A 13,247-nucleotide genomic window follows, 5' to 3' on the forward strand; every position below is an offset into this window, starting at 1 on the left:
AAGGCGATTCAACAAGCATGTCAAATACCACTGTCCCACTCTGGGATCAGAGGACAACCGGTTCCTTATGGATGCGAATACCCACTCTCAGTCATTTCCATGCAAACATGGAAACTTAAGTGTCTGCAAGATAACATGGGCTTCGTTCGAGTAATGTTGAATACAACAGTAAGGTCCCTATACTGCACACTGATATTCGAAATAATGAATAAGGTAGATATTCAGCCAAAGACACTTACAATAGAGATTAAATGTCGCTGGGGTCTGTTGCAAGTGCAGTAGTTTTTTTTTCAGTATGTGCAAACTTTGAATACTATTAGTGATTAGTCATATTATTGGCACTGCATGTACAAACAATTGTGCTCTAGTTAGTTAATCTAACTCCAACATACACGCACGCACACGCGTCCACACACACACACACACACAAACACACACAATAGTCCCCTAAACCGCTTTTTAGCCAGAAATAGGACTGCAGACAGCATCTTGCCTCAGGATATAAACCTACTGTGTCTGTCTCTTGCTGCTTCAACTCTAGCACCATTTCAGATGACATCTGTTTCAGGGAAGATATTGATCAATGTCAATCAGCAATGCTATGTGTTCCCTCCACCAGACAGAGGGAAATTATTCTCATTGTCTGCTGTTTCACTTCCCCCAGCAAAGACCAACACTCTTTGAGGCCAGACATGACTGTCAAATACACCAACAGACTAATCAACCAAAAACAAGCACCTGTCATAAAACACCATTCAGTGACTGTTGTGAAACATCACGGACTGAAAAGGACAGTAATGGGGAAACCCTTGCCATAGTGCATATGTTGTAAAATAAACACTTGGAAGCTTGCAGGAGATCTATTTATAGCAGCCTATTAGCAGTTGCTGGAGCGACTGTGTTATGACACTGCACAGTACTGATGAGCTGAGAAAGAAGGATTTTTATATTCTGATAAGAAAATGAAACTCACAGACAGACAGGGCGCTCTTATGTGAAACAGATTATCTCCTTCAAAGGCAGGTGGGTCTTAGGGAAGTATCAGTCAAGTCCAGCTCTGAATTAAACATACAGTTACCAGTTCAACGAGGCGCTGATGAGACAAACCTTTGAAATGCAAATCGACGTTGTGCCAATATCTTTGCTTTGCATAGGTTGCTGGTGCTGATAACATGGGCAAAAAATATACCTTCAAAACCCAGATTTGTCTTCTATCTACCAGACAAGACAAAACAGCTTATAGTACAGATTTCCCTTAATGTAGTGAAAACAGCCTGTAACCAACCCTAAAATCCCCACACTGCTGTACTCTGCTTCTTCGTCTGTGGCACTGTAGCCAGTGAAAGAAGAAAGAAGGTTGGAAATGACAGTAATACAGTGTGGTAATTCGGCAGATACATTTGATGAGGGACTGAGTTGGTGGAACACAGGGTATACACTGTACAGTTACGGTAAGCTCCAGTCATGCTTTGTTTCCTTTATTCTGAATCATTTCTGTGACCAACATTAGTTCAGGCACCGGCAATTTATGGACAAAAGCGGATAAATTTCAAGACATGATTAGTTGAATTAGTAAAGCGAAACAGTCAGTAAAAACAAGCACATATTAGTAAAATGATCCAAGATATTCAACAACTATAGTCTTGCATTTCAGATGCAGGGCCATTGAGTTGTATAAAGTTAACATCCTGGATTTCTTCTAGGGGTTTAAGCTGCCATCTACTGGCACTTCAACATACATTCAATTCATTTGTGATTAAAACAACAGTACAGTAATAGGACAACAAGTTATGATATGGTCAGACAACTTTTATATGCCACTTATTGAATAATGGTGTTAGATTACAGTTAAGCTTTGGTAGATCTATCAATGATAATACATTAACTTCTTTATGAGAGTTCTGGTATGTTGAACAGATACAGCAAAAATGACATGGACCCTCACTTGATATTGAGCGCTACTATTATTCACTGTTTAGTTAGTTATCAATGAATTTGTTTATACATTATTGTTATTAGTGCACACACATTTAAAAAAAAAAGGTGAAATATATCGTTTCAAGTCACCAGAGTGCATGAGTCCTGAAGGCAATGAGAACAGTAAACATGATATATTGATAAAAGTATTATGGTTTTTGGTTGTCAGCGAATGTATTAAAGATATAAAATTAAACCTGTGTATGTAGAAAAAGATGATCATTTCAAACAATATACTTGGCGGGACATGGATTAAACACATTATTATACCCGAATCATTCTAGAAAAATCTGCATAAAATAGTAGAACATATGCCACATATAATACCTCTAATTCAAACTTCTTTAAAATAGGAGAACTAAAATGTGTGTATCTATATCAAAAAGAAATGTGCTGTGAAGTAAATAATAACAATAATAAAATTTTAAAAAAAAACTCAGCATAGCAAAGCAATTATTATAACGTGATATTAGACTGTCGATATTGGCCTAGTGCTGTAAAAATACATATATAGATAGATTGTTGTATAGATTGCCAGGTTTTCCAGGTTTTCTGGTTTCATTTGCATTTTTAAGTTTTCTCTCAGTCGTTTCCTCCACACAGCTTCAGCAGCAGCTTCTTGTAGTCTCCAGAGGTGTCCTCCTACAGAGAAACAGCACACAACCAGGCTCATCACAACGCAAACACACTTTTACACTCTATCAGCTAAAACCAAACAGAACAAGACAAAACAAAAAATAACAAAAGAGTCACCCCTGAGTACTGACATTTGATCACCCCTGAGTACTGACATTTAATTTCATACCATGCACAGATTTCGTAAACTTAAACCGTGGATAATTTTGACATGAAGTGGTTAGAGGTAGTGGAAATATTTTGGAGAACTAGATCGACACCTCTTGAGCCTTTTGTACCCTAGTCGAACGTGTTGGCTATGAGGAGGAGCAAGACAGTACTCACAGAGATGCTGGTGTACAGGGACTTGCCGTACTGACGCACAAACTCCTGTCTAATGTCCAGCATGTCCACCTCCGAACGGGACACCATGATCCGGATCAGAGTTCTGTCCTTGGTGCCCGCCCCCTGACACCAATGACACCACAGACAGTCAGCAAAAAATAGACGTATAAAATACATACATACAAAATACACAACACATAATGACCACAGAACATTATGTCATATGGACAATGAACAAAAGGCTCTTAAATGAATTTTAGATTTGTTTAAGCAGTGACCAGCAGAACAATAATGACGCATCCTGATTTAAGTTCATTAACACATGGCACTTATGTGAGTGACAACTGGTACCCACTATACGGTACCATGGAGCAGAGTTTTCAGACTAACTTAACTATTTACCGATGGTAGCACTGTGTGAGGGGCTTAATATGTGTCCCAGTATAAACAAACATAAACAAATCATTTTACCTTCATGGCTTTGTGGAGTCTCTCAGCGAAGTAGGCGGGTGTGTTCTTAATACACTTTACTAGAAACATAAAAATAAAGAAGAAAAAAGAAAGGATTGTTTAGTTCGCCGTGAAGCAGACAGAGCAAAGCTATGAAGAAACTGGGATGAAAGTCCAGCATCCTCTGATTCTGCTTTCAGTGTGCTGTAGTCTGTGTACAAACCACACACAAAACATATGGTCTCCATGGAAACGTTACATAATCATTACAAAGTAAACAGAAAAGGAACACAGGGTGGGATGAGGTGCAAAGAGACCAAATTCATCCTTTAGCCATTGATTACACGGAACAGAACTACACAGAGTTTAAGACATTCCATTATTGCTCTCTTTACTTGAAGTCCGTGAACAGAGTTATTTATAAGTCACACATTCAAGCAGAGGTGGGAGGGGAAAAAAAAAAACAAATCACAGAGGGTTTTCACTTGAACTGAGCCATATTCCTACACACCTGTTTTCTACGTCTGTTTATGCATTGGTGAGAGATCAATTCATTCACACACATATGGATAAATGAAGAGCCAATGAGTGGATAAAACTTGTGTGAAGGGGGAGTGGTACTGTTTAATAGACCACAACATGCCAAAATTCAGTCATCCTAACTTTGTATAATTGAATATGCACAAATGAATTACTTAAAAAATCAAAGTTAGTCTCACACCACAGTAACGGTATATATGATAATACTATAAAATAATGCTACAATAAAGACATGTGCTTTATCCAGTGAAGCCCTAATACTCACCTACAGCCACCATTCCACTCTCCACGTCCCCAGACATCTCTCTGCAGATGCTTTTCTCTATGTCTCGGCCACACATCTGCTGGTATTCATAAAACACTGCAAAGACGGTACAAGACATCACAATCCATATTTATATAGCTCCAATAAGAAAGTGTGTGTATGCATGTGTATTGTGTGTGTGTGTGTGTGTGTGTGTGTGTATATATATATACATATACACACACACACACACATATATATATATATATATAATATACATTCTGTAGACATACAGACATAAATAAACACACACACACACACACACACACACATATATATATACACATCCTGTAGACATACAGACATAAATAAACACACACACAATCACATTAAGCCACTTTTACGCTCTCCTATAGACTATTTATACAAGTTACTCTGATTTTTTTCATATTCATGTGTGTGAATATCATTCTTCACCGTGTGTGTACTGTCCTGATGCATAATTCCATATGATTCCTGTATGCATCAGCTGTGTGTGTGACGGTTAGTTCTGACTAGTTGCCCATTGCAGCTCCTGGTCTGGCTGTTCTTACCTTGTCTGAGATGTGGTTTACTCCGGGCACACAGAATGGCATTGAACTGGGACTCATCCGTGCCCACTTTATTCTCGCCAGCAGCATAGAGTTTCTACCAGACAGAAAACAGCTGAACCGTCTGTAGTCCAACCACTGTACATGCTGCCAGGTGTCAATGTGACATATGGAAGTGGGTTAAGTTTGTGTCATATAAGCATGAATGTGTTTTTGAGCTTACCTGTGCATCCTGTTTGGCCAAAGAAACGTCCACATTCTCTCGTTCATCTCGATTACCCTGGAAACAATTACACGTAATTATTTATTACTTGTGGGAACATTATTTAAAATACTGTGAAAAGACAAGATTCATTTCTAAATCAGACACAGATATTTCTTTAAAATAGTATGATTGACTTCTGCCTTTTTAAAAAGGGGAACTGGACACAGCTGTTTAGTATTCTGATTTTGAAGACACTTGTAGCTAATACTGTTTCCGTTCACTACTGGATTTAGCTGACAGGAAAGACTGCTGTGGTAATATTTAAAGCTCAATGTCTGAACCTGAACCAGCAAAGGAATGATGTATTCAGAACAGAGACCGTTAAAAAAATAAATAAAAAAATGAAAGAGGTGTAAATGATATTGTTTCACAACACTAGTTCAGTTGAACTGTGAAGTCTTCCTGTGGCTTGGCGCCAAAGCTGTGAGTTCGGCTGTGAATGTAGGGGTCAGGTTACCTGAGACAAAGATATGAGGAGCCGGCGAAAATGCCCAGAGGTGTCGCTGCTAATGGCATCCTCTAGTGTCTTCCCATTCTCTGTCAAACACACAGTAACATTCACATTAGCCTTCTGACAACCAAAACGCAGCTTCCCATTTCAATTGTTTATTACAAAAAAAAAAGGAGGAGGAAGAAGAGAGTGATTTAAGGGGACAGCTCAGCACCTTCTTTGTAAATTCGGTTGATCTCTCTTATCTCGGCATTATCACGAGAGGCCAGGATCTCGATCAGACAGGCCTCGTCAGTTCCTGCACCCTGTCAAAGACAAACGTCATCTTTTCAAGAAAAGTCATTTCTCTCTCTCTCTCTCTCTCTCTCTTTCGCGCTCTCTCCCTTCAGATTTCTCCAATTTCATTTTATAATTTTGCTCAAAGGAACCATGAATAAACACTATCATAATCTGTCCTTATTCCCTTCCCACCTTTTGTCCCACATACTTTAAGAACACATTGAAAAGACAGAATTTTACAGTCAGACACTACTGTCTAATGACTGTCTGTCTTCTAGCTACACTACTGTCTAATGGCAGTGTTGTGCTGGGTAATTCTCCAGTGTAATTCAAGATCAGGCGTGTTTGACCTTTACTGTGCTTAATGTGCCTGCTGCACAAAAGACTCGCTACAACAAACAAGAGCCAGGCATCACTAATCTATACTCGTATGCCTTTAATAAAAAGTGAAGTAAAAGTAAAGCTAAACCAGGCAGAACTAATCAACTTGTATGGCTCCAGTACAAACAGGAGCTAAAAGCTAAGTCAAGCAGAACTGAATGACACCTGAATGGCCTCCTTTAGTTCGTAGGCATCAAACTGAGCAGGTGTCTTCAACATCACTAGAGCAAGTCTCTCAAAGTTTCCAGTCAGCTCAGATTTCAAATCCTTAACGAGATCCTAGAGAGGAAGGAGGATAATGAGGGTTGTCAGGGTAGCCGTTCCACACACACTGAGCATCAAATACCATACAGATTCATATAAGCATATTGTCACTATAGAGGAAGAGTGAGGACGAAGAATATTAACCTTTCCATAAGTGGTTTTGTAAGCTGCGACCAAGGGCACTCTCTGCTTATTGGTCCGACTCCCCAGCAGTTCGATGATGGCATTCTCATCCGTGCCTGTAGATGAACAAACCATTCAATACAATGTAAATGGAGAACATATGGAGATTTTGAAAAGGTCTGAACCGTATTTGGACCTGACAGGAAATGATGGGTTATCTGTCTAAAATGAGCTGCAGAAAGTCTTTGAACCATTTCAACAGTACCACACATGAATCCCTATTCTTTTTTAAAATGTTTAATGGTTTTTTTTTTAATTATTATCATAATCTTTCCTAGCATTGGCCTGCTCTTTGTGCAGATGATGTTGAATGCACTATATACAATACTAAGGTTTATTTATCTAATTACATTACATGCATATAAAACCACACAGCCCACTGAATCTGTTTCTGTTGTGCTACACAGCGTAACTCGTTTAGAACTGGTGAACTGGTTTGTTAACTTCTTATTGAATCTATGGCTCTATTGGCTGTATTCCTTTGTCTTTTTTGGCTTAACACTCACCAAATCCCTTCATAGCCTTGCGGAGGACCTCCACGTCTCTCAGGGGGTCGGCTCCAGGGTAATCACTAATGGAGCCACGGTAACCTCTCTAACAGGGCCAAATTAAAAATAACATCTTAGTTTCCTCATTCACACATCATGATCAAACAATACAGATAAAATGACAAAGTGACGTTCATAGTGGCACTGCAGTTTCAGAAAGGGGAAAGAAAACATAAAACAAACTTTTTATTACTGTATTAATTACTGTCTAATTAATGTTACTGTATTCATGTCGATTCTCAGCTGTATTTTAGTCCACATTGTCATTTGCTCAGATACAGACAAAGGGGCATTTTTTTGGTATTTACTTAAGGAACTGTCTACATGACCAGCTGAGGTTTTCTAAGCTGACTGTGGTCCATCAGCCCTCTGTGTTTAATGTTTGTGTGTGATCCACCTTTTGTGAACAGGAATGTGCATGCATGGCATTAAACACACTCTTATAGAATTTGTTTCTGCCAGCCAGTGTCTCTTTTCATACCGTTCTTCCGTCCCCTCATTACATTCGTCATGGGTTTTTTTTGTATACTTCTATGACAAATAAACCCTGCTACTTTAGTTAAACTCCAAAACGAACAGCTTTCTAGGAATACTCACGTTCACAGCAGGTACTGCGGGACCGGCAGGACCAGCTGGGGCTCCGCCCCCATAGCCCGGCATGGAAGGGCTGGGCGCAGGTGCCCCACCTGGATACGCTGGCATTGGCTGCTGCCCTGGGGCGGGGCCTCCGGGGTAACCCTGAGGCATTCCCCCTCCTGGCTACAGACACAAATTATGAATAGAGCTCATATAGGCTGTGACTCATTTAACACAGAGAAAGACAGCTCCACTTTACATTAAAGCCTCTAACACCCATGCATGACTAAGACATCTGTGTAGGACATTACATACTTTAAGTCTCACAGAACTCTGTCGTCACTCACTGCTAACAGCTTTACATACATACATGCCATGAGCTGTATTAGTGCAAATCTGTGTAGTAATTACAATGTAGTCCTGTATGTAAGGAACTAGGGGGGTTAGCCTTATGGAAAATGGTATTGTGGATTGATGAGGATAACACATACCTATATATGAGACCCTGTAACTGGTGGCATCAAACCCCCCAGAGAGAACTAACATTTGTGTTTCAATGCATGAACACAGCATTGAACATTCTGCGCAACTGTGAATTTCCTCCTTCTATCTGTGGTTTGTGGTTCTCAAAGTGTGGCAGCTGAACTATTTCTAGAGTAATGCAGAAATGAGAATATTAAAATGGAAATGAGATGAAACTTACTGCCCCGTAACCAGGGCCAGGTCCACCACCCCATCCACCTACACAGAAACAGAGATTCATTCATTTTTATGTTACAATCTCTTCAAACACAGTGCCAGTCCACAGCCTGGTATTACTTCTGTTATTTATACAGAAAAGAATGTCGTGGTCTCATTTCTGACATTATATTCAATGTTTCATGTTTTGTACAATGTATGTTCTCTTTCCGTTTAGATCCAGAATTAAACATTCATGAAGCAAAGGACTAATATTCTTTAGAAAACTACTATATTCATTGGGGAAATTACAAGTAAAACAGGGTTGCATGTAATCAGGTGTCTTCAATAACAAAGATGTTCCTGTCATGATTTCATCCACTCACTTGCAGGGGGCACGGAAGGATAGCCCCCGGGCTGGCCAGGAGGAGGGTAGCCCCCGGCTTGGGGTGGGTAACCTCCACCCTGAGTAGGATAACCTCCTCCCGGAGGTGCAGGATAGCCTCCAGGTGCCTGGGGGTATCCCCCAGCTGGAGGTGGGTATCCACCACCTGGGGGGTAAGCTCCAGGCTGGGGTGGGTATCCTCCAGCTTGTGGTGGGTACGCTCCTGGTTGTGGGGGGTAAGCACCTTGCTGAGGGGGATAGCCTCCACCCTGGGGTGGATAGCCACCAGAGGGGGGTGGATATCCAGGATAACTCATTTTAGGACTCTGTAAGAGAGGTCATCAGACAAGAAATAACTGACTGTGGATAAACTGCACTGTGAACCTCACAGTCATTTTCAGGAGTGTGGATTTTAGAGTGGGGTTGTTTTGTTTTTGTTTTCAGCCTCTATAGTAGAAGAGCAAAGCTTCTTTTTCATTTTACTACTTGCAGGTGTGTGTCTCTAAATCAATAAGCAAGTTTTGAGTTAAAAGTACTTGTTCAAAGCCTGTTTGAACCAGTGTGTACATGCTTTTGACCTTTGTGATGACAACATATCTTACTAATCAGAAAACGCTATTTTTGGTGCTCGCTAATCTACACAGTTGAAGGTGGGATTAGAGTCAGAGTTAGAGTTTTGTTGGTACTAGGCTATAGACAGAAGGTCTGCTGAGGAAGCAAAACATACCAACACCTATACTGTTCACTGTGATCATGCCTTCAACGTCCGCAAGCTATTCTAAACCCCGCCCCTCCACTCTTTCCACTCGTTCGCTAGCCCCCATCTGTTGTCACAATTGGTTTTAACCAGTAATCCAACATGCTAAAAATACAGTGGCACTTTATTGAAAGCAGTTAATATTGACATGCCTACAGTTTGCACGTTGTGCGTCGTGATTATAAGTTTTTTGTCAGTAACAGCATCTTGTGATAGGGTGTTACAACCTCCAAATTTAAATATATTTACAACTGTCACCTGCGTAAACACTTGCGGCAAACACAACAACTAAAACTTAACTAGCATAGACACTGCTTTAGCATAGTAGCCTAACTAGGGCCTCGAATTAATTTCAGTCTTGTCACTAAAGCATCACGTGATGAGGATTTAAAAAAATAAAAACAGCGTTTAATATGCCTGTGGAATTGTGATGCAAGGATGTAATAACTGTGCAGCCTCGTATTTAATTTTCAGAAAGACTGAGCAACTTCACGTCCGAGGTTCCTGTTCAAAAATGGCAACCACTTATTCCCCTGAGTAGCGGAGATTACGGTACACACGAGTTACATAAGCCATTGTAACAGAGGAATTCATGAAAAGAGGCTAAGCACACTAAAAGAAATAACAATTCTGCGTAGAAAACTACAATGATAACACACCGACAAATTCTAATTTTTAGAAGACAAATAGAAAAAATGACAGCTAATTACTTTAGCAGAAGGCTAAGCTACTAACCAGACTGAACTCCTGCCTGTTCATTAAAAAATGTATAGATTATGTAAATTGGTGAAGAGCCTTCATAGTGCAACATACATGCTGAACGCAGACTCATACGCTGTTTGCCTGTGGCACAGATGTATTTAGAAGCGATATCAAAACTGAATCACACACTTACTTGGCTTGGATTCTAGAGCTGTCCACAGAATGAGAATGAAAATCAGGAAGTGCGCGGTGATTGCTCTTTTACAGCGGGTGTGTCCTGTTCTTTAACCTCCGCTGAAGAGAACAGCTAAACAAATCAACATAAAAATTTGGATTCGTATCGAACACATCATACGCATCGTTCAAAAAAGAAGACTGATAGACTGGATACATGGCAACAGCAAACTTGACAATATAGTAAGAACACAGCTATTTGAAAAGGTATAACTTGGATTTATGAAAAAGTTTACATGCTGCTTACCCTCCAATGTAAATAGACGGACCCCTTCCGACCAGAGTCACTTATCCCAAGGTGGCGAACGAATAATGTTGTCTATCAGCTGGAGCAGATCCTGCGTCGTCAGAGCACTCTGGAATTTTAACTACATCTCAGGGAAAAAATAAAAAATAAACTACACACTAACGTTTTAATGTGTAGTTTATTTTTTCACTGAGATGTAGTTTTTTCTTTTACAAAAAAGTTATTACAAAAAAAAAGACTAAGTCCATGTTTGTCCTTTTACCCTTTAATCTCTTTGTGGTGTCAGCCTTAACCAAGAAATTTATTTTTTAAGTGTATGTATCCCATGTCAAAGCCAAAAAGAAAAGTAAAGAAGTTAAATGGTAAATACGTTAAAGTGCAGCAGTTAAGAAATCTGGCATGTAGTTGACAGAGGTCAGGTATTTATATTCTTCTTAACTCTTAACAGGAGGTTCATAAATGAGTCATGATCATGGATTCTGGAAACTAAAACAGACTTTTAAAACTTGTTGTGGAAAATTAATTTCCAAACATTTTGTCACTTCATGGAGTGAGTCATTTTAATTGTGTATGTCATGGAACTCAAGTCAAACACACACACTAACACACAAGCACACACACACATACACACACACAAAAATCTTCTCAAGGTACAAATTCCATTTAATGCTAAAACTTTATGCTTTCATGGGTGACAGTTGCACAATGGTCATATATATTTTTCCTTTAACACACCCCACTGATAGTGTCGTACTCTGGTTAGGCGGACACGCCCATGGCCCCTCTTCACCTATTTGCCCCAAAGACAGACACTTCGGAATCTGTGTGTAATTGGTGATAAGTTTGTGTCAGAGAAATAGGGACAGAGACAACCAAAACTTTACCTTGTCTTTAATTAGAATAGTCATGGTGTCACATCTGGCCCTAGGAGGAGGAAAAACCTCATGAAACTATGCTACTGGTACCCGTTTTGTAGCTCTGTCCTGGAGTACAAAGACACATGCTATAAATGTGATTTTCAATGCAAACATTCTGCGTCCAAACCATTGGCCATCTCAGACTGGCTTTGCATATGCAGATATGTGTAAATGTTGGTAGTGAATCTCCAGCAGTAGATATAGGACTCAGGGACACAGGCCTATGACTGTCAACCTCATCATCAGTGTTTACATCTGTGGTCAAATGTGTGAGTCTAATGAGTCATCCAGATTTTGAGAGGACCGTGTCATTGCTTTTTTATACAACTGTAGCCGCTTTATCGTGGTTTCATCTACACTTCCACATATTGACAGACACTCATCTGTTTTAGTCTGTTTGTTTGAATTCTGCTTTTAGTCTGTTGATTTAATCACTCTCAGGGTTATATATGTGCAAAACTCTACTGAGCTAAGTACAGTACAGCACAGTGACATTTTGCAGTGTTTTAACCATTCATTCATTCAGAGCGAGGTCTTTTTACAGACTCTCTCAGTATCCGTTCGATCTTTTTGTCTGTCTTTCTGAGCGGCTATCCTGAGGTAAAACCACAGATAAGGGAATACAGTAATGTTGGTTGAATGAACCACTTTTGAGGTTAGTCAACCACTTCTAGTTTGATTTTGAGGGATGGTCTGAAGTATTTCTCTGAATGATCTATTTGCTGCCAAGTGTCAGATTTCTGGTTAAGGGAACAGTTTGTTGTTGTTGTTGTTGTTGTTGTTGTTGTTGTTGTTGTTGTTGTTGTTGCTGATGTTGTTTGTCATTGCTTTTTTGTCGTGGCTTCTGTATTTAACTGCTAGATAATCTGAATCTCTGAAGAGATGAAGTTACTCTCAACATCTTATGCAAAAACCACATGCTGTTAAGTTTGCACAAAACAACACTCAGTTTTGGTCTCTGACAAAAACAACAACAACAACAACAACAACAACAACAACAACAACAACAAATATTAGTTCCTTTCCAGATTCAAAGACTTTTAAAGTAAGTTTTTATATTACGGGCCAACAATGGTGTACATCAAAAAATGTTAAGCACAGAACCATTACTTTCTTGAGAAGACTGTGATTTTTCGAAGTACCAGCAGATGGCGCACGATAACCATGATTAATTTAAGCCATGTCAGAATTTGATACGGTAGTCAATGGATTTGGAAACTTGCGATGTAAGAGTCATCAAGATTTTAAACGTGAGACTTTTGGAAAAACGACGAGGTATTGTTCAGTTCTGACGAGAAGATGAATTTTCAGTTTCAAATTCTATGTGCCTTGAAAGTCTGTTTGCAGAATTTAGAGCTACCTAGTTTTAGCTCCCCAAACATTCTTGAATATTTTGAAAAGTAAACAACCATTGCAAACTGAGATTTTTTTCGCCATGAAAGCAGTATCAGAATGAGGGGTATTTAGTACATCCTAGAGAGGTGAGTGAGTTTACCTGCCCCCATGTGGCAATGGTTGTCGGTTTATAGTTGTGTAAATGATGTGATGGTGCGGGTAAATCATTTTAAAAGCAACACGACACTGTGCAATTGGTTGTTTGTTTGTTGAGTGAGTTTGAA

The 13,247-nt window shown here is 39.6% G+C and overlaps 1 protein-coding gene across 1 annotated transcript; it reads right to left on the reverse strand.

The window, feature by feature from the left end:
* Nucleotides 1-1,462: 1,462 nt before the first annotated feature.
* Nucleotides 1,463-10,498, reverse strand: anxa11b (annexin A11b). The gene is made up of 15 exons (XM_030773438.1): nucleotides 10,424-10,498; nucleotides 8,773-9,097; nucleotides 8,412-8,449; nucleotides 7,730-7,891; nucleotides 7,091-7,178; nucleotides 6,546-6,640; nucleotides 6,303-6,416; nucleotides 5,692-5,782; nucleotides 5,484-5,563; nucleotides 4,985-5,041; nucleotides 4,765-4,858; nucleotides 4,193-4,288; nucleotides 3,409-3,467; nucleotides 2,938-3,060; nucleotides 1,463-2,619 (listed from the first exon to the last, which is right to left on the reverse strand). Exons 2-15 carry the CDS (start codon nucleotides 9,086-9,088, stop codon nucleotides 2,560-2,562), a joined length of 1,473 nt encoding a protein of 490 aa, XP_030629298.1. The 5' UTR covers nucleotides 9,089-9,097; nucleotides 10,424-10,498; the 3' UTR covers nucleotides 1,463-2,559.
* Nucleotides 10,499-13,247: the final 2,749 nt, after the last annotated feature.

Source organism: Chanos chanos, chromosome 5 (genome assembly GCF_902362185.1).
Source record: "Chanos chanos chromosome 5, fChaCha1.1, whole genome shotgun sequence".
NCBI lineage: Eukaryota > Metazoa > Chordata > Actinopteri > Gonorynchiformes > Chanidae > Chanos > Chanos chanos.

What these genes read in the sequence shown, in the direction of transcription:
- anxa11b (XM_030773438.1), bottom strand. Translation starts at nt 9,088, where the DNA reads ATGAGTTATCCTGGATATCCACCCCCCTCTGGTGGCTATCCACCCCAG. An exon ending in AACTAAAGGAGGCCATTCAG is followed by an intron (nt 5,783 to 6,302) that starts GTGTCATTCAGT and finishes TGTCTTTGACAG; the next exon opens with GGTGCAGGAACTGACGAGGC. An exon ending in GACTCCACAAAGCCATGAAG is followed by an intron (nt 3,061 to 3,408) that starts GTAAAATGATTT and finishes CATTGGTGTCAG; the next exon opens with GGGGCGGGCACCAAGGACAG.